This window comes from Sander lucioperca, chromosome 8, assembly GCF_008315115.2.
Source record: "Sander lucioperca isolate FBNREF2018 chromosome 8, SLUC_FBN_1.2, whole genome shotgun sequence".
Classification (NCBI taxonomy): Eukaryota; Metazoa; Chordata; class Actinopteri; order Perciformes; family Percidae; genus Sander; species Sander lucioperca.
In genome coordinates, this window is record NC_050180.1 from 21,714,176 (window position 1) to 21,739,042 (window position 24,867).

Below are 24,867 nucleotides of genomic sequence, written 5' to 3' on the forward strand. Positions count from 1 at the left end.
ATTGGTAAGAAAAGACCACAGTAGGAATCTGTTTTTAAGCATTTTATTATACTTGACAATTTAAACAAGAAAGACATTCACTTTGAATTAAATCTATAAAACATACATTTCAGTTTCTTTTCACCATCTTCCCTTTGGATTCTACACATGGAATAAAAAGTCTTACTTCAGTGATGACTTATAGACCGTACAGTGGATGCTACCTGAATGCCACAACAGTGAGAAGAGGTGAAGAATCAATTGAACAGTCATTTGTGCACCTTTTAATTATTGTGAAATGATAATGTACCTAAATGTCATTTGAAAAAGGACAGAAGCTTTTTGATGGAAAGTACTAAAACTAGACACATAATTATACACAACGGAAAAATTTACTGATTTACATTCATATGGCACTGAGCTAGCTGTGCCTTGCTTGCATAGACTTTCGGCTTAAAGTAAGACAGTACAACTCCATAGAAACAGTAGTAAACTTTGTCCTTCGTCGATCTGCTCCAGGACACATAAGACTAAAAAACAACTCTTTGGCTGCATGAAATTATTTTTTTATCAAAAAATAAATATACAGTAAAGTGTGCAGAAGTATTTAAATATATACAAAACTTACAAAAAAAAACAAAAAACATTTCATCTATACAGTGTAAAAATTCAAATACATGAACCCAACTAATTCCTGAAAAGAAAAGATTACTGATGTTCAACAAATAAAAAGAAAAACAAAGTTCAGTGTGTTTGTGTCTTGAGATTGTTTAAAACAAATCAGGTTATACCTGTCTGCAAAAATCATTTTGAACAGAAAGAAATGAGTTACGAGTAGCTCTCATCATCAACCCAAGTCGTCATCCACTGCTTTTTTTCAAAAGAATCAAGCATGACTTTTCCATCTTTGTACTCAGGCATTTCTTTTCTTATCCTCACTGCGTGGTAACGAGGGACGCTGTCCTCTTGTTTGGAGCGTTTGAAGAATCCACACTGGGAAGGGAGATTTCACACACATGCATTATTAAAAACGGATAAATGTCAGAAATATTCATGCACGCTGTAGACAACAAGAGGAGAGATGTTCAGGAATGTTAAGCATGCTTTGCCGTTTTTAGGATGTTTCAAACTGCCAAGCAGTGAAAGCGGTGATGTCAGCGAAAGCACCTGCAGGGCAGAACAAATACCCCAAAAAAGGAAAATATTAAGCCTGTTGGTAAAAAGGTATGCATTGATTTCTTGGCAAAATTCAGAGACACATATTGTATAAATATCAGACATTTTAACATTGTGTCAATTCAATATTTATTTTATGTTGCAAAAAACCTAAAAGGTTTTTGTGTAATGTAAATTTTCCTGTTCCATCAGCTTAGTACAATATGCGTCTGATTGAATTTTTCTGCATGAAGTCAGCTGATTTGGCTGGAAAGTGAGTTCATTAGTCACTGCAGTAATCACACTTCATGCTGACAGCTTGTTTTTACCCCTGTTCAGAGTATAAATCAGGCCTCAGCAGAGAGTTTGTCCTTGTCAGAGGGCTGAACATGGATCTCTGCCTTGTGATATGCAGCATCGTATTGGTCTTTTGATGCTCTCTTGAAGAAACCACACTGAGGGGGAGCAAGGGTGATGAAGTGTTAAGAGTGACAAACTGAATCAGTTATAATAGTTAATAGCCGTTATGATTTCTTCCATCAAAACACCAGGGAAAATACTTTTTATTAACATAATACTTTATCTGGAGAGTCCAGTGTTGAAGCTGAAATTTCACCCGACAAAAAAACTAAATGTTGCAGAACATTACACTACAGAATATTGTAACCCCCTAAACTAACCAGCTGAATTAACTATTCATTCTTTTTATAGACGATAGACAGTACGCGTTATGAACAAAGCATCTGTTCAGTTACTCTATTTATATTTGTTCTAAATGTTTTTGGTATTATAGAGAATATAATGTAAAATCACAAGTAAAACTATTTTTTCTTTGCAATTTTTCACCTTAAGTGTTGACTAATCTCTTCATTTTTTGATTTCCAATTAATCACATTTTTAGTCTAGAAATGTCAAAAAGTATGGTTACAACAGCCCAGTGGGGCCTTCAAAAACCTTATTTTGACAGCCCAAAGATATACAGTATATAAAAAGGTATTCACAATAATATGAAACCAAAGAAAGCTGAAAATCCTATTATTTTTAAACCTGTAACCAGCAAATAAAAACTAGCAAACAAGGTGAATAAATTCCTTTTTCAAGTCGTCTTTCTCATACAGTATATTTTACTCTTCACAGACTACACATTTTCTGATCTAATGTCCCTATAGGGCTTAAGGAAGTTTGTTTTATCTCCTGTTTTCATCCTGTATTACCAAATATGGGTGTCATGAAGGTGTAACGTCCCTGAATCTCACCTTCCAGAGCAGAAACACCAACAAAGCCAAAATCAAGATGCCTGCAAGAACAGCCACCAGTATGATCCACCAGGGAACTCCACTTAGCTGTGCTACCGCACCTTCAGGGGACACTGACACCGTGACCTGCGACCAAAGCCAGGAAAACCAAGAGATGAGATAGGATCAAGATAGCAAACAGTTAATAATTTGTTGATAGCTGTCGAGGTGCTTACATCAGTGTGAGGAGTTCTCAGGATCATGTTTTTAGCCTGAGCATGAAGGACGAGCGAGGCCTTCACAACGATGTGCAAGTTTGAAATAGAGGCGTAATCCTGCGTGAAAACAAAAACAGCTGCTCAGTTAAGACAGTCATACCGAATCACAAACCAGACAAACAATTAAAATGCAATGTGTCACCTCAATAAAAGTCGAGTTCCAGAGGCGAGACCTCAGTTTAACTGCTGTACCGTCCATGCCCTGTAGGGGGCACTTGAGCACCACACATTTGGTCTCACTGTCACATGTCTGGGAAGGAGAGAGTCCATTACACATCAAAGCAATCTATACTTTTATAAACAGTGATAGATGAAGTATCCAGAGCCTAACACCACACTGTTAAAATACTTTTTATTGATTGTTTGATTTGTAAAAATTCTGAAAATAGTAATACATGCTTGTCACAATAACCCATAGCCCAATAGTCCAAACCTTAAACTTGTTAGAAATAAATATAAATAGTTAAAAAGGAAAAGCATCAAATCTTCTCATTTCAGAAGCTGGAACCAGGAAATGTTTTAAGAATAAAAATCTAAATAGTTGACAATACATTTTCTGTAAATTGACTAATTAGTTAATTGACTAATTAAAAAAAATAATAAAGCTGTACTTTTGGGTAATCTAATTTATTAGAAAACATCATATCGGCTAGGTTAGCTCAGTTGGTAGAGCAGGTGCCCATATATAGAGGTTTAATTCTTGACGCAGCAGCCGCGGGTTTGACTCCGACCTGCGGCCCTTTGCTGCATGTCATTCCCACTCTCTCTCCCCTTTCATGTCTTCATCTGTCCTGTGGAAATAAAGGCCTAAAAATGCCCCAAAAAATATTCTTTTAAAAAAAAACAAAAAAACATTATATCTTATAAGCTCCTTATATGTTTTGTGTGCAAAAATCAGAATTTTTAAAGTAACTAGAAGTAGAAAGTGGCATTAAAAGAAAATACTTATGAATACGTATCTAAAATGTGTACAGTACTTGAGTAGATGTACTTTTGTTTCTAAACAAATGTGAATACATTCATAAAGACTCACCAAAACTTTTTTTTTGCCTGACAGGGAGGACATTGTGCCAACAGTTTTTCTTTCTCCAATTTCACGCTTTGTCCTGGATGCAGAAGTCTCCTGAAAGCACATTTCTTCTCATTAACTCAAAGTGGAAGTAAGTAAACTTCTGGTCAATGCTCATTTCACTTTAAGTGCATGAAAATAAAAAAAATACTACCTGGATGTGTTTGAGAGAGTTGATTTCAGACTCGGAAGAGCAAATGATGTCCTCCGGTCCTGTTGCAGTGACCTTTACCAGGTACAGAAGCCATTTACCGTCTTTGTTCCATTTGGGCCACTGAATGTGAAGTGAGGCCCTGACAGAAGACTTCCACAAGTTGTTTATCTGAAGGAGAAATCAATATCTCACAATTTCATATACTAAAACTATCAAATTATATGGCAGCAGTGATTTAAAAATCATATATAGAAGCAGGTCAGATGAATACACTTACTCTGAATGTGTAAGTAATCAAACTTCCAATCTCTTCTTCTGTCTTCATGGCACTTTCACCTTTCACAACACCTCCAAAGGAAACCTGATTAGGGCTGGCTTCCCTGATGAAAACAAGAAAACATCTATATGCACATACTGTTGGAGTCACTTTATATTTAACTGTAGTCAAACTATAGTTTAACACACTTACCCACTGACTGACAACGGCAATTCAATGATTACTTTAGCCTTCACTTTAACAGGGGCAATATTTTCTTGCACACTTGTTCTAAAAGAAGAAAAAAAATACACCAATATGGTACAATAGTTTTATTTATGTTAATGGAAACCTGAATATACAGAAAAAAAGCATGTAGCAGCGGTTCTTACGTTTGGAGCTGCAGGTTGATATCAATCTCTGTGGTGTCGAGAGCCATACCCACAGTGCTCAGGATGATGTAAAATGTAGTCTAGTGCGAAAAAAGGAAACAGAAAAAAAACATCTCTCACATTTGAAGTACAACAGCTAAGTGGCAGGATGAACATGTGAAACAAGTCCGTACCTTTGAGTCTCTCTTAAAAGGATTCCCCAGCTCACAGTCTGCTTGAGAGCCGTTCTGATTGGCTGTACAGATGATTAGCTTTTCCATCTGAAAAAGAACATATTGTACATTTTGAACAGCTGGATATTAAATACAAATCTTAAATTAAATTAATACGTCAGAAAGTAATTAGACTATACAGTTTTGGCATATTGTTTTAAAACTTTCTGACAATGGCAATGGCTGTCAATCTATTAGATGCCAATATGTATGATCCCCAGAGGATGAATCCTAAAGACTTTGGTGACCCACTAACTTTTCACTACCATGAGGTCAAAATGTTCATTGGTCCAACAATATATTTAATGACAAGATACTAAAACTTCAGACCAAATTAGTGGTTTTTGCTAAAACTGCATCACAGAAATCATGTGTCCTACATGCACTGACTTATAGGCAAACAGTAGCATTTTAAAATGCAACCTGTCCACACGTTAATATTGTTTAAATTCGTTTATTATTTCACCCATTTCGCAAGAGCTGTAGTACTTTTTGGGGATTTGGTTTCATCAACAGGTCGGCAACTAGCACTCTCCAAAATAGAGCTTTGCCTGAGCCCGCTAGCATCAACCTGAGTTACGTTAATTAGCTTATAGGTGGTAGCTCAAGCTTGACGTGCTTCGGTGATATTTTAATTCGGCTTTACACAATGTGCATTTGGCTTTCGACTTGTCTACTGAGCCGTCCGGGAGTTTTGGAAAATAAAAAGCGCCGTTCAGAATTGTGCTGCTGCTGTCTTTCTCCATCATGCCTGCAGCCTGCAGCAGCAGGATGTGTTACGAGGAAGTATGGCAGCTTGATGATAAGTAAAGGTGCGGCAAAGGGTCAAAATAGTAGCCTAGCCCCAAGAGGCCGTAGTTCTAGATTCTAGTGATTTTAGAACAGCTAAGGGACGTTGTTAGGCACGACGCGAAGCCGAGTGAAGTGTAAAATAAATTAATAAATGGCGGCATGAGATTAATGTGATTAAAAAAAAATAATTACGCGTTATGCTCGGGCCTTAATCGCATCGCGATTAACGCGTCAATGCTGACAGCCCTAGTATAAACTTGGTTACCATAGTGGCACTAGTATCAAGAAATACCCAGGCCCAATGCTTCTACTAGTGGTAGTAAAGTTGTCTCCATTTGTCTTCCATGCAACAGTTTATCTCACGTTACATGTAATATTTACAATCAATGGTATTACACCCACATGGGGCCACTTGTGTGTCTTAACATTCTTGTTCAGGAAAACTGGGCCTATGTATGTATGTAGCCATTGTATTTCCAGGGTTTTATCTTAAATATTGTAGGATGTCCATTTTTTTATTTTAATACACCACCCGGCCAGCACGCTAAGTAACCGAAATTGAACACATCTATGTTGCGTCACCAACAGGTGCGTTCTGGGTGTGCCTAATATGCTACTTGCAAATATGCTAATAGAATGAAATGCTAATGATCCAGCGGTGATTTCTGCTAAGGAACTTTTACCTTCAGTGAGGTGTGTGAGGACTTTCTGCTGTTTGTGAATGCAAAGCCTCATTTAGCTCAAAGTGAGTGGGACCAAACCAGGCAGATTGAGAAGGCCTACGCCGTGCCAGGACTCACAAATGACGGACAGACTGACAGGTAAGCAACAGCAAACTTACTTGCTAGACTTGCTAGGCAACGTAGTGTTGTGTTTAAATGTGTTTGTACTAACGTTACGCGATGTGCAAAAACTGCAACTCTGCTTTTGCTTGAATGTGGGTGTTGGACCGCGGTGAAGTCAGCTTTAAGTTGGATCTTCGACAGACGGACCCAGCGTGTACTGCAGTTGAAGCCGATGTTGGGTTGGCATTAGTAGGACAGTTAGCTCATCTCTCAGCCTTCACATTTAGGCCACGTCCACACGTACCAAAACGATCTTTTTTTTACCCGTCTTCCCTGGATTTGTTTCAAGAATAGTTGCATCCATACGGATCCACTTGTAAATTACTTAACACGCTACTTCATATTCCAGGCCTATAGGCGGCGCTGTTTCTGCTACAGAAATTCACCAAAACACGGAGAAGTGCATCGTCACTTCCACTTCCCATCATAACATGACTAGCTAGACTAACGTTCTCTTAATACATCCATGAACTAGCTATAATAACTTTTACCACTGCTCATTTTATAAAGGCCACCGCAAGAAAAACGTGTCTTTGTTTACATTGTATAATGTGCTGTTGGATTGCTTTTTATTTCGCAATTCTGTCTGCCATCAGACATGATTGCAGCGCGCTAACATCGGCAGTCAAACAAACATCAATGAACCAATGTCTTTTTGATAATCTACACGTTTTCTTGCAGTAGCTTTTCTACAATAAGCCGTGGTAAAATTTACTATAATCCGTTCAAGGAGTTGATAAGCAGACAGATTAGCTAGCTAGCTTCTACTTTATGAACAGCTAACCATAGCAGCTAACGTTAACGTTACGTCGCTACTTTAGCGGTCAGCTACTTTAGCGGTCAGCTACTTTAGCGGTCAGCTACTTTAGCGATGTTTAACGTTAGCTACATAACGTTAGCAATATATCTTGTGTAGAATCCAGGACCGGCAGAGCAGAGTGAAGTGTCAGGGAGCATAGACAAACTATTTAGCTAGATGAAGTGAGCTGGTTTGACCATTGAGATGGGATATGCTCGCTTAGCTTCACCGCAGTGAGTGAAGTCGTGTGTGGCCGTGCACTAGAGGTCGAGGGGTGTGGCGATGACATCATCGATACGGACATATTCGTATTCGCCATCCAAACGAAGCCAAAAGAGAGCCTTTTTTGAATTTTTTCACCCTGGGACCCGGTTTCAAAAGAGTGCGTTTTCAGGCAGTGCATTTACTGGATCCGTGTGGACCACGGGCCGAAACGATGCAAAACGTGCGTTTGCATCAAAAAGCGTCTCCGTGTGGATGGCCCCTTAATCTAACTGCTGGGGCCTGGTTTAGGGATCATCAATCAAACAGGACTATATCTTCATATGAGATTTGAGTGCTTATTCTATTTTGTCTTAATATTTTTCATGGAGGATGCATGTTGTTTTCTTAACTTCCATGTATATTGTGACTCACTTTAATACCAACATGAAGGCCCGCCTATCACTTAACTGGACACACAGGACACAGATCTTCATATTGGATTTTAGTGCTTTCTCTATTTTCTATTAATATTTTTAGAGTGGTGTGATGAGAGGTTAATGCAGTTTTTAGATGATTACTTTGTCTGTTTAATTTAATAGGTCTACCATATAACATCATCAGAATCATCATATACATTTTTTCCCTGGTCTTGTTTACCGTTGTTTGATGTGAGCGGACTCCAGAATATGACAGCGTATCTGGGAAAGTCCCCACCAGCTTTGCTTCGTAAGCATCATCTTCATTCATGTTGTTGACTGTCACACGCAGAGCTAAGTCCTTCCTCTCGTAATTTAGATGAAACACAGGGACTGTGTTCTTGCTGCAAATACACAAACATAACCATCCCACCAGCCATTATAGTATGGTACCATTACCATTACATCCACCTGACACAGAGCAAATAAGCATACATGTACTGTAGGTAGAGCAGCAGAGTCATGTTTCTGGTGAATGTAGTAAGTAATATAGTTTAGCTCTGATTTGTAAACTCGGCTATTTTGATGTAATGTGCTGGGCAGGTTTTGTTCTGTCGACCTGTCTGAGCTTGTTTTCTTGCTATGTTTTCACATCAGTAGGTTGTTCGAGCAGTGAGACTCCACCATACAGCCTACAGAATGTGCGGCCCAAAAACCAGCAAAACAAAGCAAAGCTGGCTGTACAAGAACAAGCAGTTTTTTAACTTTACACAAAGTGATTTGATTGAATGTTAAAATTAAAAATGTTGTTTAATGCAGATTTAATTAATACAATTAATGCATTTTACCCCATTTTAAGACAGTTTTTTAGTATCACATTTTACTCACATGGGTAATGGGGAGTACTCATCTAGGTTGCTTTGTTTGTAGTATAATTTATACTCCATCTTCAGGTTACTCCGGCAAATATGATCACTTCCACATCCCTCTTTTACAAAGTTGACCTGCAGCAACATCAAATAACAAATCCATATGCAAACTTTGCTCCACTGTGAACCTTTTGTCCTTACCTTAATAATAAGTGTTGAATATTTACCTCAATGACGTCTTTGCTCGGTTCAGAGGAGTCTAATATGGGCATGAGTTGAGGGAGGCCGTTCCTCGTCTTCTGTCGCTTAGTACCCGCAATTTCTGCAGACACCTCGATGGGAATGCTGCGCATCTTGTCCTTAATATTGTCCTGTTCAGAAACAGCCACCATAGTATGAAGCATAATATCTACTTCTACATGGGTTTTATGATACAGCAGTCATAACTACTATCTTGAGACTGTTATGGAGAATATCAAATATAATAAATAATACAATTTGAGAATATATTCTGTGGCTTTTACCGTCCCTGCATACATACTGACTACCGCACATTCACTGCAGCAAATGTAGGTGTGTGTGTGTGTGTGTGTGTGTGTGTGTGTGTGTGTTACACAATTTTAGATGTAACGTATTTAAGGCTGCAATGATTATTTTTTAATTATTGATTCATTAATTGATTAATCCTTTGTCAGAAAATAATGCAAGAACACGTTTTTTTCTAAAGAATTAAATCAACAGTCAAAACTCAAAGATATTTAATTCACGATCACATAAAGAAAAACAACAAATCCTCACAACTATGGATCCAGATAATGTTTGGGATTTTTACTTAAATGTACTTAAATAAAATATCTGAGATTATTTATCGATTATCAAAATAGTGGACGATTAATTTTCTCTTGATCAACTAATTGTGTAAAGAAGGACTTGCTATTTATGTTCTGGGTAACGGGGATCAGCCAATCAGCACCTTTGTTTAATGAACTAATTGTTTCAGCTTTATAATATGTGCATGAAAGTAGGGCTGGGCGATATGGAGAAAATCAAATATCACGATATTTTTGACCAAACACCTCGATGTCGATATTGCAACGATACTGTAAGGTTGACAATTGGTGCTTTCACAAAATATCTTCCACATTTAGATTTTAGATAAATAACCATCATAATGTGGATATAATGACTAAGTGGTTAAAGGCAAATAATAGAACAGCTAGAACAGTCTGGTAAATTCAGAAAATGACACTGTAATGCTGCCTTTGAAACCAGGAAAAGACTAAACTTACCATGTAATGATATTACAAGTCTTCAAAATCTAAGACGATATCTAGTCTCATATCACGATATCGATATAATATTGAAATATTGCCCAGCCCTTCATGAAAGGATTTAAGATTTAATCTGAGAGAAAAGGGAATTGTTTGTTATGCAAGAAAAAAGCTTGTAACTTATTCTCTGTGACATCAAATTTATTGAAAAATAGTACTTTTCTGTTTGACCAGCACCAACCTACTGTATTTTTGCAAGCAGTATTGGCTGATTGTGATTATATCTTTCAGTAAGTTCCTCCAACAAGTGCAGACTAACTCATATTGTTGACTGTTGCTCTCTGAGTGGATTATGTCCTGCAAATGTGATTTAACTATGTGGCAGACATGTTTTACCTTCAGTTTGGCTGTTATCTTGATGCATGTTTTTTGGTTTTGGCCACGGAGGTCCAAGGTGCCGTTAAACTGGTAGTCTGTTTCAGAGCGGGATTTGTTCAGGAACGTCACTCTGGCAGGAAGCCCCTGTTTCCTGCGATCTCCATCCGCCTCGACAGAGTAGCCAATAGCTGCAGTGAAGAGGGAAGCATGTGTAAAAACAACTTAACAAATCTTGGATTTGTAAGTTTTATTTTTTTTACCATTTCACTTACTTAGTCTTGGGTTGTAAGATTCAGGGTTTGCTTTGTAGGTGAAGCAAGCGTCCACTGCAAAGCTATGGATAGGACATGGATTATTTATTTTTTTAATTCTAACAGAGGAAGTTTTGATCATGAGGTGTGTTGAAATGTAAGAATATTAGGAAACTTACCAAATGCTGTTACCACAGGTTTTAATTGTAAGGTTAATTTCCTGTGGAGATATTTTGATATCTTTCCTGATGCTAATGACTGGCCGTGCCCTGAAAGAAAGGTTGTTAAATGAAATTGTGGTACAAATCAGTAAAATTTAGTTTAAATGTACTTATAATGTGTAATAATTACCTGTAGATCAGAGCTGTGTCCGACAGAGAGCCAACAGCCACGTCTGGATAGGAGTTACTGTCCAAGTCCATGTTCCCTGCCAGAGAATATCCAAAGAGTCGCATGTTGTGCTCTTTTCCTGAAAGGATCTGTAGTGAGGGACGAATAATTCAAGAACCGGCACTGACAAATTCTCAGATTTCAAAAGCTGTACCTCAGTGATTTACTATCCGCATGTGATCCGTTGTTAATATGAAAATATTTTAGGGCTGCCCCCTCTTAGTCGACTAATGGGTGGTTTTGGTCTTAGGCCGGCTGCACACTGGCTGCGTGGCGTGTCCGTTTTTATTTTGCTCCCATGTTAACAGGTTAGAGCTTGCACACTGCCTGCGTGACACGCACGTCTCAGGAGCGGCTCGAGCCACGCCAAAAACGCGTGCATACTAGAAATAGGACCGACACCTATTTTTCACGCGACACGCAAGCGTGTTGGAAGCGTTTCCAGGCAAAATAGAATAGGAATGACATTTTGATGTTTGAAAGTCTCTAGGTTTTGACATAAATGCAGATATAAATGTAATTTAAAAAAACAATAATAAATAATTATCGATTTTCAAATATTGCACCTGTAAATACAGAACGAAATATTCTGTAGCCTATTTTGCCGCCAATACTGCCGACGTTGTCTTTGCTGTTATCAAATCAGTCAAAGCAATTTATGTTTAACATGGTATTTAATTTTATCAATGGGAAACATACATGTGTACAGACAAGGCTAGCAGCAGCAGCAGCGCCGCGTCAGACACGTTTCTGGTGTGCAAAGACATAGAAAATGCCACGCAGCTGCCACGCAACTGACATGCAACAGAAACGCCACACTCACGCCACGCAGCCAGTGTGCAGCCGGCCTTAGTCGACTAAGATTTCTTTAGTTGATAAGTCATTTTTTATGCTTAATCATGCTTAATTACTCATTTGTTAGTGTAAGTGTTAGTCGACTAAGAATTTCTTTAGTCGAGGATAGCCCTAGAAAATATCGATTACAGCCACTTAAAAAAAAATGTTTACAAAACCGACCTGTGCAGGGCTGGTTTTGATTCCTTGTGCAGAGCCGTGATAAATGTAGACTTTTCCTGCACCGCCGTCATCATAAGGAGCTCCGATAGCAATGTCTGATTGAGAAAGAAACAAGTTTACGTTACAGAGACTGATAGAGAAAAACGTATATAAAGCTACAAAATGACAGCTAAATGACCTTCATATGTGTCTTGATTGATGTCTCCAATGTTCTCGACTGCCAGTCCAAACATGGAGTCCTTGGTCCCATTTAGACGGACAGGAGTGATTCTTTCCCACCTTCCTGCCTGGTTAATGTAGACGTAAACAGCTCCTCCAATGTCTCTGTCCTTCATGTAGAACTGAGGGGCTCCTACAACTATGTCTTGCCATCTAGATCAGAGAGCAGAGGTGAATATTTAATATCATACAAAATATGAAACAGATAGAGAAAGTCCACTATGAATGGAAGGTTGAAAAACGTAGTAAATAATCTGTATACTAAAGCAAAAATAAACAGGGTGAAAAAGTTTCCTACCCATCCCCGTTCAGGTCAACCACAGCCAGGTCGTATCCAAAGGAGGAGGCGAGTCCTGGCCCGTATAGAGTGTGTTCCACCAAAAGTCTGGCGGAGGACTCGTTCTCTTTCTTCAGCAGGACCACGGCTCCACTGTGATTGGCTCTGGGTGCTCCAGCCACCACCGTCAGGCCACGACTCCTGGTGATGCTGTGTCCCGAATCGAGGGAGAATCCTAAAGATGTTGTAGGATGTAAATACCTTTATGTTACACTGAAGAACAGGTTTCTTTTCACTCTTTTTTTTTTTTTTTCTCCCCTAATTTTGAATAGTGAGTGAGTGTGCCCCTGTTTTGCTATCCCCAGTGCTACCTCCCATTGTTGGACTGGTGAGGGTGTAGACAACCTTATGTCTCCGCTCAGCCCTTTCTTTATACCTGCCAGTGAGGCGGCTTCAACACCTGCACAGATTCCCAGTATCCTCCCATCTCCATGCAGTTGCCCTGACCAACCAGTAGGAGCTGCTAGTGCAGAGAGTGCAAGATCTCGCTCAGCTTCTACAAACACTGCATATTACGTTTACTGCAGTGTTTCCAAAAAGTTTTGTGTCATGCCTGTATTTTATGCATTTTTTAGACGGACAGTAGAGAGATAACAACAAACAAGTTAGAGAGGAGTGATGTGCAACAAATCTGACTAATCTCGAGGCTAAACTAGAAAATATATTAGTAAAACACTCATGCTCAAATTTGTAAGCAATGCTATGACCTCCAGAAGAAGTAACTACAGTACATCTCTGTACCAACAGGATACAAGTGATCCACAAATATAGCTACATCTGTTTTGTGGGTAGACACCCACCGAGGTAGCTGTTGGCAGGTACAGGCACGAACTCGGGGTTCAAGAGATGGTCGTCTCTAACTTCATATGGGCCGTCATCATACACTCCCATCTCTAGCAAAGTGTTGTTCTTTTGCTCCACTCGTACAATGCCTGCAGAAATGTTTATTTTAGAATATAAAACACTGCATTACTTATTTCAACAGAATGAGAAGTGTGTGTGTGTGTGTGTGTGTGTGTGTGTGAGTGACTGTGACTGTGACTGACCTTTCCAGTTGTAAGCTCCCGGTGCTCCAAACACCACATAATGGTAGTCCTTGGTGAAGGTGGCAGCCAAACCCTGCTGACAAGATCCAAACATCTCGTGGCCTCTGGATCTGCCCTCGCAGAATTTCCAGTTACCTCCATCCTCATCAGAGGACGAGTCAATGGTCAGGTCCTGACTCAGGACATAACAGCGCCCAATGATGTCCCGGGACTCTTGAGGGGTGTTCACAAACAAGCGCCTCTGATAGCGATGAGCACAAGTCTGGAATTACACAACACAGCTGAGTATAAGCTCATACCTTAATAACAGATAAGACCACACTAGGACTGGAGGTTACTTGGAACGATGAGCGCTCAGTTTGACTCACCACAATCTTTCCCCCAGGTCCCTGGCTCTGAACCGTCACCCCCATCCACTGATTCTCCTTGTTCTCAACAAGTACGTCCTCTTTCAGAATTTAGCAACACAAGACAAAGATGTGAGCATTTATATTCATTCTTGACCTTTGGACACAGTACAGTAAATGCAGACGGATAACTCACCTTTACTATCAAACTCAATGCGCTCACAATCATTGGACTGTGTGATTTCACACTTATAAAGGCCTCCTGTAATGTTAGCTGTCTGTTTTCCCAAAGCTCTGGCTCTGGGTGCACCGATCAACAGCCTGAAAAAAAATAAAATCAAACTATTATTTTCTGAAGCATTCCAAGATTTAGTAGTTTAAATGTAGTTTAGAAGTACTGAGATTTACTTTTTGACCTAGCTACCTGTCATCACCTTCACCAGCTACACCTTCAGTAAGACATGTTCTACATTTCTAAGATACATTTCTCACATGTATATGAGAAGATCAACAGTGACTGTGACATTGGTGACATTTCCTGTCTAGAAAAATAATGAAACATGTCTTATGGCGGCTGTTGCAACATTTGACATTGTGGTTACTACTGGAAAGGAATTTGGTTTAACTTTCTTAATTTCTCAGTTTGACTGTTAAGTTGAAAAAAAAAACTGTCAAAACAGTCTAGAAAACAGCCCATTGACAGTATAAGCTAACATTTGTTCCAGATGAACATTTTCTCCTTAAATTGCATGTAGTTGTGCTGCAAATATCTCTAAAACTATAATTGTCAGTATCAACAAGTGGTTAAGGTCATGTCATACTCCTCTGTCTCTGTTTCCTTTTCTGAAGATATGCTGTCACTATCAAAGAAAGGCAAAATAACAGGCAAAAAAAAAGTAACAATATAAATGTGACAAATTTAAAAGGAAAAACATGGATCTTAATAGAGGATGGAGAGGAGTTGCAGTCTCAAATAGTTCCTTTGTGAGAAAGTGAAAGATCTGTTGGGCAAATATGATAAAAAAAACAAACAAACAAAAAAACAGTTTAGGACAGAACAGGAGACCCCCGCCCAGTACTTCAAGGGAATGGCATGGTCCAATCTGTCAAAGACCATGCTTGGGTCTGAAAGCAAAAGGATAAGCCCAAAGCCAGGAGGTCAGATTCAGTACTGTAAAACGTTTTGAAACAGTTGGTTAACAGAATTACCTGCGTGCCACAAATCCATACTACATAGTAATTCTAAGCATTACGACTATACTTTTTAGTATAGTAGTGTTCACAGTGTAAATGTGACTAAATGAGGTATACTCAAACCAGACAGAAGGTTTGATGGACGCTGCATGTTGCACGTATTGCATGATTTCCAGATGATTTTTGTTCATTTCCAGATGATTTTTGCTAATAATATCTGCTAAAACAGTATGAAAGTATACAGTATGTAGTTTGTAGAATAAATTTCAGACGCACAGCGAAGAGTCACACTGGCTCTGTGCAGCTAAATGCTAACGTCAGGCTCATTATGACAATGCTAACAGGCTCATGTTTAGCAGGTATAATATTCACCATTTTGTTTTAGTGTGTTAGTATACTAAACAGGATAATGTCCTGGACAAAAGTATGTTTTAAGAAAAGATTTAAAAAATGATTCTGGCTTTCTGGCGTCCTTGCAGAGCCTCAGGGCCTGACTGCAAAGGCTCCGTCACCTCTGCTACTATTACTTAATGACATAAAGCTGTTATTCTACATGTCTTTGATTAATGCACATATTGCATATTTCATAGGAATGATGATTTAGCATGTTCAGCCTTTGGAAAGTTGGTTGTGTACAAAGAGCTGTTGTATTGTGTGGTAAAAAACAAAACTTCGGTACAGGACAGTAGACTATTGTCCTGTCATTCTGCAGAGAGCAAAGGAGCAGTGAAGCAGACAATTTGGAGCATGCTTAGTGCAATCATAGGTCACTGAACACATCATTTCCTGCTAAACCCACAGTCTCAACAATGTGTTTCAAGGGTGACAGCAGCCACTGGGACGATCAACATTTTACTTTTACATATCGACAGTACTAGACAGACACAAATCAAAGAAATCACAGTTGTGCTTTGTCTTTGTGTATTACCACATGCATTTGTTTCTGCAAATGAACATAACATGAACATTGGGGACAACTGGTACCCACAGATTTGTAAGTTTCAAAATATGCATCTCGACAACTCTGAAATGTGGCGTCAACTTGCTGACAGCATTTGTAAGCTTTTACATACTGTCAAACAGCTTGCAAGCTGTACGCATTGAGAGGCGGAGAGAGAAAACTGGTCATACTTCCAATGTTTAGCTGGCGACCTCCAATTTTGTCGGCTGAAATGATTAGCTGTAGCTAATTAAAGGTGCTGTAGGTAGGATTGTGAAGATCCAGGACTTAGCCAAAGAATTTGAACATCGACAACTTCTCAGTCCCTCCCCCCCTTTCTGCTAAAGCCCAAACAGTCTCCTAAGCCCTTCCCCCCACAAGGGAGAATGAATGCGTGTGCATGAGCAGTGATTGACACGCAGACACCCCCCTGACCATGATTGGAGCATCTGAACAGGGAGCAGTGGATTTTTGCAAATTGTACTACAGGCTGTAGGTGGTGCCAGAGGAGCCGGATTTTTTTTTTTAATTGACCCTTTGCTAAGCCACGCCCGAAAACCGCCACAGGCCAATCTTGGCTTAGCAACCGTAACTAGGCGCGGGAGGTCTGTCAAGCTTTCGAGCGAGTGCAACACGCCGAAGCGTTGTGCGTCTGGATTGTGCAAATCCGATACCCGGTATCCTAAAAGTTTGGACGGGGTGGTGGAATTTTTTTCCTTCCCAAAACCTAAAACCCAAGGGGAGAAATGCCGGGCATGGGTCAAGCAGTGTGGGAGGCCCCATTCACAACTAGCTAAATGTCGACAAGATTAACAAAAACGCCTACGTTTGCTCCAAGGCAAGAACACGCTAATGTTAGCTAGCTAGCTAGCTAGCTAACTCAGCACAACATTGCTTGGAAATAATGACAGTTCTCCATGTTCATAATGCATATATTTGAACACAAAATAAAGGACAATTCCGGCGCAAAATGAACCTAGGGGATAATAACAGATGTGTACCCACTCTGTCATTCTCTGGGACATGTTTTCATGCTAATCGAATGTGTTTGTAGCTTGAAACAAGCTAGCGCGTACCGCTGATTAGCTTACAACGCTAGCTAGTATTCGGAGCACAGGGAAAGTAAAAACAAATCGCCATTTATACCACTAAAAAGGCTCAAATATCACCACACTTCAACGGTAGCATAATGAGGGTCCCTAAATGTTAACCGAAGCATTGAGAACTTTGTAAGTGTACAGACAGTTTATTAAAAAGATAGATTATAAAGACAGTCGCATTCTTGTATACAGGTGGCCGCGGTCTTGGGAGCTACTGTCTTTATAAACTATCTTTTTAATAAACTGTATATTTCAGCATTTTGTTAATCGCTAAAAATATGGGTTAGGAGAATGTTATCATTGCAAAGTGGTCAGGCTAACATTTTGTGTTTATTCCATAAGACTTATGGATAAGCTGTTTGATTTATAATTATTAGATTATTTTCAAATTTCACTTACCCTGCTGTGCATGAACATAGCTGTTCCTCAATTTGTGTGTTTCCCATTTGAACGGTCAGCATATGAGGCGGCTCACATTATGGCATGACCTATAGGCTTTAGCTTCAATTTTGATGAAATTATTCTCTAATCGGTTGCATATTACATCGTGGATATATCCCTCGAATGCATATATCTTTTGTCTTGCTCTCTCAGATATTTCACCTGTTAGCCAAAAATTACTATTTATCTCCTTGGGAATGTCTGACACCGGTGCATACATACTGTAATAGACGTGCCAGGCACGAAAGCTTGTCAGGTGTAGCAACAGTAACTAAGGAGGGCGGGGCTTAGCGAAGGGTCAATTACCTGCTTTATGTAGTTCTACTCGAACATAGGGTCAGTTTCAGCAAATATGACCGAAAGTTAGTTTTTTAAGTCTTACCTACTGCATCTTTAAGTAATTTAGCTCTGAGTTGGTTTAAAACACTGTCTCTGGATGACTTTTTCATGTTTTCAGTATGATTTGTCATACAAAAGTATAATATAATTTGTATGATTGCCAAAACTACTAAAATAAGAGTTTTTATCTTTGTATGAAATATAATTGAATATTTGTGTCACAATGGGTAAGCTGCACTATCATGTGCGCGTTGACCAGCCTTCTTATTGTGTAGTAAATTTCTCAAAGGACAGAGAGGAAATCCTCTCCACCCTTTTTCTTTTCCCTGTGACTCTGCAGTTCCCTCGGTAACCCATTGATCTGTGGGACAGCCCTGTGGCTCTTCATTTGTTAAACAAGGACTCTCCTGAGGAGGTCTGATGTTAGACTGAAGACCAAACTGCAAACCCTCTCCTCAAACAAAGCCCAGTGAAATGCAAATACAAACAGGAGTCTTTACAAAGTTCAATTCAGTTTGACATTTCAGCTTCTGAGCTATGGTAGTTTAGTTTAGTGCTACGAGAACTGCAGAACATTAGACACATTGACAACGTCGTTTTATAAATCTTATAATATTTTCCAACACATCACTGCAAACTACAGCCAGAGAAACAACCTCAGAGTTGAACAAATACATTACATAGGATTGCTTTAGATTTAGAGCAGCAACGATTAATTGATTAATGGATCAACAGACAATGAATCAGCAGCTATTTGGATTATCAATTGTAATTTTACATGCAAGAATGCCAAACATTTGCTGGTTCCAGCTTTTCAAATGTCAGGATGTGATGCTTTTCTTTGTCATATACGATGATTAACAGAATATCTTTGGATTTCGACTGTTTGTCATGTACAACAAGCTGTCAAAATAAATCACCTTCGACCGTGGGGAACTTCAACAGGACCAGTCAGCATCTTTAATGAAAATAATTGTTAACTGCAGACTTATTTAGACTTCACAGGTATTTATGCAGGAACACACTACATTTATGAAGAGACAGGTGAAGGAAAACACCTCCAACATAACAGCCGAGCTACTCTGGAAAGTGACAGTTGTAGAATTTAGCAAGTAACTGAGGGATAACATTGACATTAACATGCAACACGCCCATCTAGCTGACACTAGTTTTTAAGTTTGGGAAATGCTAAATTCCTGTATTTCTTCTCACTTTCTGCAGCAGAAATTAATGCAATGTTTGCTAGAGCTTATATAGACTCCTAGAATGTAGCTATAGATTGGTCAGGAACATCATACTCGAAACAAATTAAACCATCTTGCCAAGAGCAAGATACAATTAAGGCTGCAGGCCGTATTCTTTACACCACAACTGATACAGAGCCTGAATCCAGTATCAGCCAGGATATAGTGTGAAACCACATCCTATCATGCAGCGTGTCTTTCAGTGCAGTGTGAGTTTACATAGTGATCTCACTGGTCTTTGTTAACAGATGTGGTCCAGTGCTCTTACAGCTGGGCACTCAAAGCCACAAGAACGGCTGCAGCTGTTGTAACTCTTACAGTTTACACACACACAGAGTTCAAAATTAGCACCATCTACTAGCCAAATGCTGGTAAAATATGAAACTGGCTGGTAGATTTGCTTCACTCACTAGCCTAAAAAACAATGGTAATGTGTTGAGTGGCTCGTAAAATTTGAACATTCACTAGCCATTTGGCTGGTGAACAAAAGAGTTAATTTTGAACCCTGCACACATACACTTTAATGGTGCTGACCTTTGATTGGCTGGGTACACATCACAGAAGAAATCATGAATATTCACCACAGATAGAGCTCAACTTTAAGTAAAGAATAAAGTTTAAAACAAAGACTACATCCCATCTTAACTGTTAACCATATTTTAAGCTGCACAATCTCTTTCAAACTTGAGTGTGAAGTTTGACTGGAATGTCTCGACTGATGATTCACTGTGTTCAATCTATCGAGTTACATGTGCACAGATGGCCGTGCATGTCCAGTCAAATGGCCCTTTTCTCTGGTTTCATTCAGAGGATGTTATATCCACATCATTAACCCAACACATTATTCATGGAAGAGACACCCAGTTGCCTCTTTGCAAGAAGCCACATTATTCTCATGTTGAAACATGGGTCTCCTTGTTTCTTCCTCTCATCACAAACCAATGTAAGAAGGAAGACATAACAAAATTAACAATGTGAGAAGCCAAGTTATGCTTTCAATGAATGAACCCATTAGAGGAACAACGTGAGTTGTAAGCAATATGAATAACAAATCACTTTAATCACCAGAAGATTTGTTTTTTAATACAGTAAAGTGGGGAAGGTTTGGCTTTCAGCTCTGAAGGGATGAAAGGCCAGTTGGGGTTTGACATTAGCGGAATTTAATCTAACTAGTCACACATGTTACTCACCAAACATATTCAGCGATTAAAAAGGACTCTTTCTTTCTTCACATGAGTTATTATAATCACATTAATGTATGCAGTGACAGCCAGTTGAGTTTTACAGCTGCTAGTGATCATCAGAAAGTCGTCTGTTTAAGAACAAAAGAGATAGAGGCAGAGTGTGTGACACATTGCTGGTTTCAATGTGCCTCACAGCTTTAAGTTAGATAGGGCTGTTCATTACCTACTTCTGTGTGCTCTACTGAGCTTTCACATGACTCGTCTGGTTGATAATCTCAGGGTCACTTGAGGATTTGGAGCTAATATGGCCGAGCAGGGGGAGCTGCTGTCAGTTGCAATAGCATGCAGCGTAGAGTGTTTCTATACAGTAACAGACTTTGAACCAGGATGTGAGATAAAACCAATGTGGAGAATATAACTAGGCTGCAACTAAAGATTGAATTCTGTTTAAGCAATTAATTGTCAGAAAAGCTGAAGCAATTAGTTAATTACTTATTAGACAGAGAATCATTTACTATGATAAATGACCAAAAAAAACAGTAAATCTTCACAGGTGAAATGTCAGAACCAGCTATTTTTTTTGGCCTTTTCCTTGAAAAACTATTAACAAATCTGTTGCAGATGAATTTCTTTTAATCGAATAAGTACTGGTGCCTTCAATAACTTTTAAATCTTAAGCTAACCCAAGCAAATACCAAAAATAACTAACTGATGCAATAGAGTTTCTGTTCTCAAGAAGCAGCTTTTGTACGCGTTGGCAGAATTTAGTGTAGTATGTTTGCCAAACTGGAGCAGCTTCCTCCATAGATAAGCATGTAAGCAAGGTGAATCTTCACTCTCTTACTTTTACTGGCTGAAAACCAACTATCAGGCCAGTGTCACATTTCGAGCCTCTGTTTGCCTAACAAATATGACTTTCACTCTCTTTACACTTGTCAACTCTGACGAATGTAAAAGTGACTCTTTTTAAGATGCAAAGTTATTTGTGCACAAAAGAATCCTTGTGGAAAAAAACCTACATTTTAAAGACAGCTTCCAGTTTTGCATGACCATACATTCACTACACAATGAGCTGCCTTTGCAAAATAGTCAAAACACTAGTTAGATAACATTCCACATGTTAAGCCTAATCTATGTGATCTTTGGTAAATATAATTCCTGCTATCAGGGCTTCTTAGCCATGCTTTGTGCTGCTGCAGGGCCCTGTGCCCGCTAACCAGCGGATGACAAAGTAGCTCTCTTGCATGCAGGCTCACGCTGGTTGCAGGCTTGGACATGCCACCGCCTTTCCTCACTTTACCCCCGTTACACTCTGGTGGCAGGTTGACCAGGCTCACTACTACACTGATGTCTTTTCTGCCCCTGAGGGCTGGCCAAAGGAAATTATTTACTGTATAGCATAACCAGGAATCCTTAAAATGCTGCTTTACAATTTAACCGTTGTTTAGGCCTACTCTTATTTTCCCACAAGCTTCATTTGTGCATATATTAATGCCGACATGAAATGTGCGAACACCATTAGTAGGAAATTACTGATATTAACAGGAACAGTATGCAACACTTGCACAGAATACTTTGAAAAGGCTCTGACTACAAAAACGAGTTTAACCATCTATCTCGGGCTAAACCTAACCATCATTTTCATTTCAATAACATGTCAGAAAATAGTGAGCCCATGGTTCAAACTAACAAGTCTCACCAATAGTCCAAAGATGTTCAATTTAAAATAAGCAAAGCAGCAAATCCTCACAAGCTATCCAGAGAATCCTTTTTTGTCTTGACAACCTGCCTAAAAGATCAATTGATTATCAAAATAGTAGGCTACATAAAATAACTGATTAATCGACCAACAGTTACAGCTCTCCTCTCAGTGCTCCTTCAGCTGACCTACAGGCACATTTGCATCACAGTTAAAACCATTGTTTATTCACTTGTTGTCTTTAAGCTCCTTCCCATTTCATATTCAAAGCACCACAGGGAGACTTCAGTTGAAAATTAGAACAAAAACACGACAAGAAACACTATGGGCTTTGGTATAGTTACTACAGTAACGTTTATAGGTTGAAGCAATGCCTGACATCACGACCAGTGATACAAATCAGTTTATTAGTCTTGCAAAGGCAGAATCCCTAAATTAACAAGATGTTTCCTGCCCAGGATAAGCTTATTGTAGATAAAAGAAAAGTTAAGATTGACTTCTGTCAGAAGCCTATTTAAACTGAACCTGTCCCGTCAGGTGCGCTTTTAAACAACAATCACAGGCAGATGAAAGCAAACAGAGCAGTAGAGATGTAGGCTACAGTTAAACACAAAACTCACATTCTTTCATCCGGGTTGAGTTGCCTGTGCATGGCGAGAGAAAACCCGAACAGACTCCCCGGCTCTCCGTTTTTTCTGATGACATGACTGGTGTCAAGGTTGAAGGCGAGCACCAAAGTTGGCTCCAGGAAATAAGAATAAAATAAAAGTGATACATAAACGGCAGTGGGTCCTCCCTGCAGCATTGCAGCGTTGTCCAAATGTGTCCTGTAGTCCAAAGTTAAGAGCCGCTGACCCTGCTGCTCCGCTCCGCTCCGCTCAGCCCGGTGCCGTTTGACTGAAGGCTGCCGCTGCTTGTGTTCCCCCGCCGGGCTCTGCGCTCCGGCTCCACAGCGCCCCCTCCGGTTACCAGGGCGAACAGTAGCCTACAGCTGAGGCAAGTCGCCTGGTAGAGGACACTCAGTTTTTTCCTCGTCAGAGATGGTTGAGAAACACTGCAGCAGCTTTTAACAAAATGAATATCACCAAAATCGAATCTTATCCACCTGACATATGACAATTTAAATAACTTGACAGTTTTTCTCCTTTTCCTTTCAAATGCCTTATTTAAAGAGTCAAAAGCACAATGGTAATTCCATTAGAACCAAACTAGGTGTATTTTAACATTGAGTAGCTTGTGTGGGTCTATACATAAGAAAGGGCTATGATATTTCATACATCTATCTTGCAGTATAATAAAATAAATGACCCTAATTAGGTTTGTTTTGCTATTTCAGTTGGATGGAAGCAGATAAACAGCAGGTGTTTCAGTCAGCTGGACAAATAACCCTCCCAGATTCAGCGAGACATGGGGAAAAGCTGCTGTAGGTCACGAAAAGGCTGAACTATCTTTGGAAGGGTTGGAATTTCAATCACTATCAGGATTTTTTGGAAAACCCTGATTTACATGTGTGACTACTTGGACATGGAACATATATTCTGGTTTGGGGGTTGGTCATCATAAAATATTAATGCACACTCATCAATAACACCTGCTAAAGACCATGTTCATAAATAAGTAAGAACTATACAGAAAAGGTTTTGTGGTTCTGTGTTCATGTAACACGTGAGAGATCTTCAGTCACCTCAGGACATGCCAAAAGCGTATCTTTGTAGTTGTGTTTTATGATCATCCAGGTTTAAGAAATTCAGCTCCACAAGGATCACCTTCATAGTTCCTGAAGACCTGGCATTTAAGAAGTTTGAGGTTTCCTCCCACCAGCAGCAGTATTTATATTCTGAGTGGCAGCTTTGTTATCGTCCAAACCTGCAGGAAATATAAAACAGCTTCATTGTATGGCCCGCTCACATTTATCAATGTATCTGCCAGTGTTTGATGCTGGTGTGAAGTTTGAACCAGCCTGGGCCACAATCCCTTGGAACACAATGTGGGCATTGTTGTGTTGTGTTGTGTTGTGTGTGTGTGTGTGTGTGTGTGTGTGTGTGTGTGTGTGTGTGTGTGTGTGTGTTGGCAGAGGGGGGTGCGTTAAGCTATGTGAATGGCATCTCTGTTGCTGTGGGTTTGGTAACAGATGCATCAGATCTTGACACATCACAAGCCTCTTCACTGATGTAACCAGTCCGGTGACCTCTTCTACTGGCCTCTCATTAATTACAAATAATTGTTTTATTGATAGATACATTCCCTTATTCATACAACCCCTGTCTCAGTAGGAGATAACATACTTAACTTTAAGTGCAATTGTTATAATTTTTCTTTTCTGTCTCTAATTCTGCTGTGTAATGATGTATGATTTTTATGAATCCTTTACCTGTTGCTCTCTATCCTAAATCATCACATTTCACTTCAAAGTCCACTATACAATCAGTGTGAGACATTTGTAATGCTCCATATTACCCAGTAGAATTAACAATTATGCAATAATAAAAAGAATTATGACCTGTCAAAATAATATCCCTCAATCTAATTAAATATTAATTAGACACTGATTAACACTGATTGCATCATTATTCTTGATAGTTCTCAGTAATCTTAATGAGCCAATAAAAAACAATTTAAAGCTTTTATGTGGACAGATACACATCATATCATGCATGTTATGAAATGTATAGCTGAAGCTTATTTGCAATATAATTTATTTATTTTTTATTTGTATAGGAACAGATGAGGTGCAGTATGGAGAAAAGACAAAGTTCATTTGCACATGCTTGCAAAACTGTAAATCCCTACTGGCGCTATGATCTTCTATTGATCA

At 39.2% G+C, this 24,867-nt stretch overlaps 1 protein-coding gene across 2 annotated transcripts; it reads right to left on the minus strand.

Annotated features, from left to right (window-relative positions):
• Window positions 1-30: 30 nt before the first annotated feature.
• On the minus strand, window positions 31-22,991 carry itga6a (integrin, alpha 6a). Of its 2 annotated transcripts, XM_031297628.2 has the most exons (26): window positions 22,673-22,991; window positions 14,108-14,232; window positions 13,933-14,012; window positions 13,565-13,826; window positions 13,319-13,450; window positions 12,480-12,693; window positions 12,141-12,334; window positions 11,963-12,057; window positions 10,907-11,034; window positions 10,735-10,824; window positions 10,577-10,638; window positions 10,323-10,492; window positions 8,883-9,026; window positions 8,675-8,790; window positions 8,028-8,190; window positions 4,692-4,778; window positions 4,519-4,598; window positions 4,340-4,417; window positions 4,148-4,250; window positions 3,871-4,038; window positions 3,681-3,770; window positions 2,790-2,897; window positions 2,606-2,704; window positions 2,391-2,516; window positions 1,464-1,589; window positions 31-972 (listed from the first exon to the last, which is right to left on the minus strand). In XM_031297628.2, exons 1-25 carry the CDS (start codon window positions 22,855-22,857, stop codon window positions 1,482-1,484), a joined length of 3,207 nt encoding a protein of 1,068 aa, XP_031153488.1. In that variant the 5' UTR covers window positions 22,858-22,991; the 3' UTR covers window positions 31-972; window positions 1,464-1,481. The 2 variants fall into 2 exon arrangements, with proteins under 2 accessions (XP_031153488.1, XP_031153480.1); XM_031297620.2 differs by lacking the exon at window positions 1,464-1,589.
• Between the last annotated feature and the right edge of the window lie 1,876 nt (window positions 22,992-24,867).

Excerpts from the sequence above, each read along its gene's own strand:
- itga6a (XM_031297620.2), bottom strand. The coding sequence starts at position 22,857 with ATGCTGCAGGGAGGACCCACTGCCGTTTATGTATCACTTTTATTTTAT. Across the intron at positions 14,013-14,107 it reads CATTGAGTTTGATAGTAAAG|AGGACGTACTTGTTGAGAAC; the intron begins GTGAGTTATCCG and ends AAATTCTGAAAG. Across the intron at positions 2,705-2,789 it reads GGAACTCGACTTTTATTGAG|GATTACGCCTCTATTTCAAA; the intron begins GTGACACATTGC and ends GTTTTCACGCAG.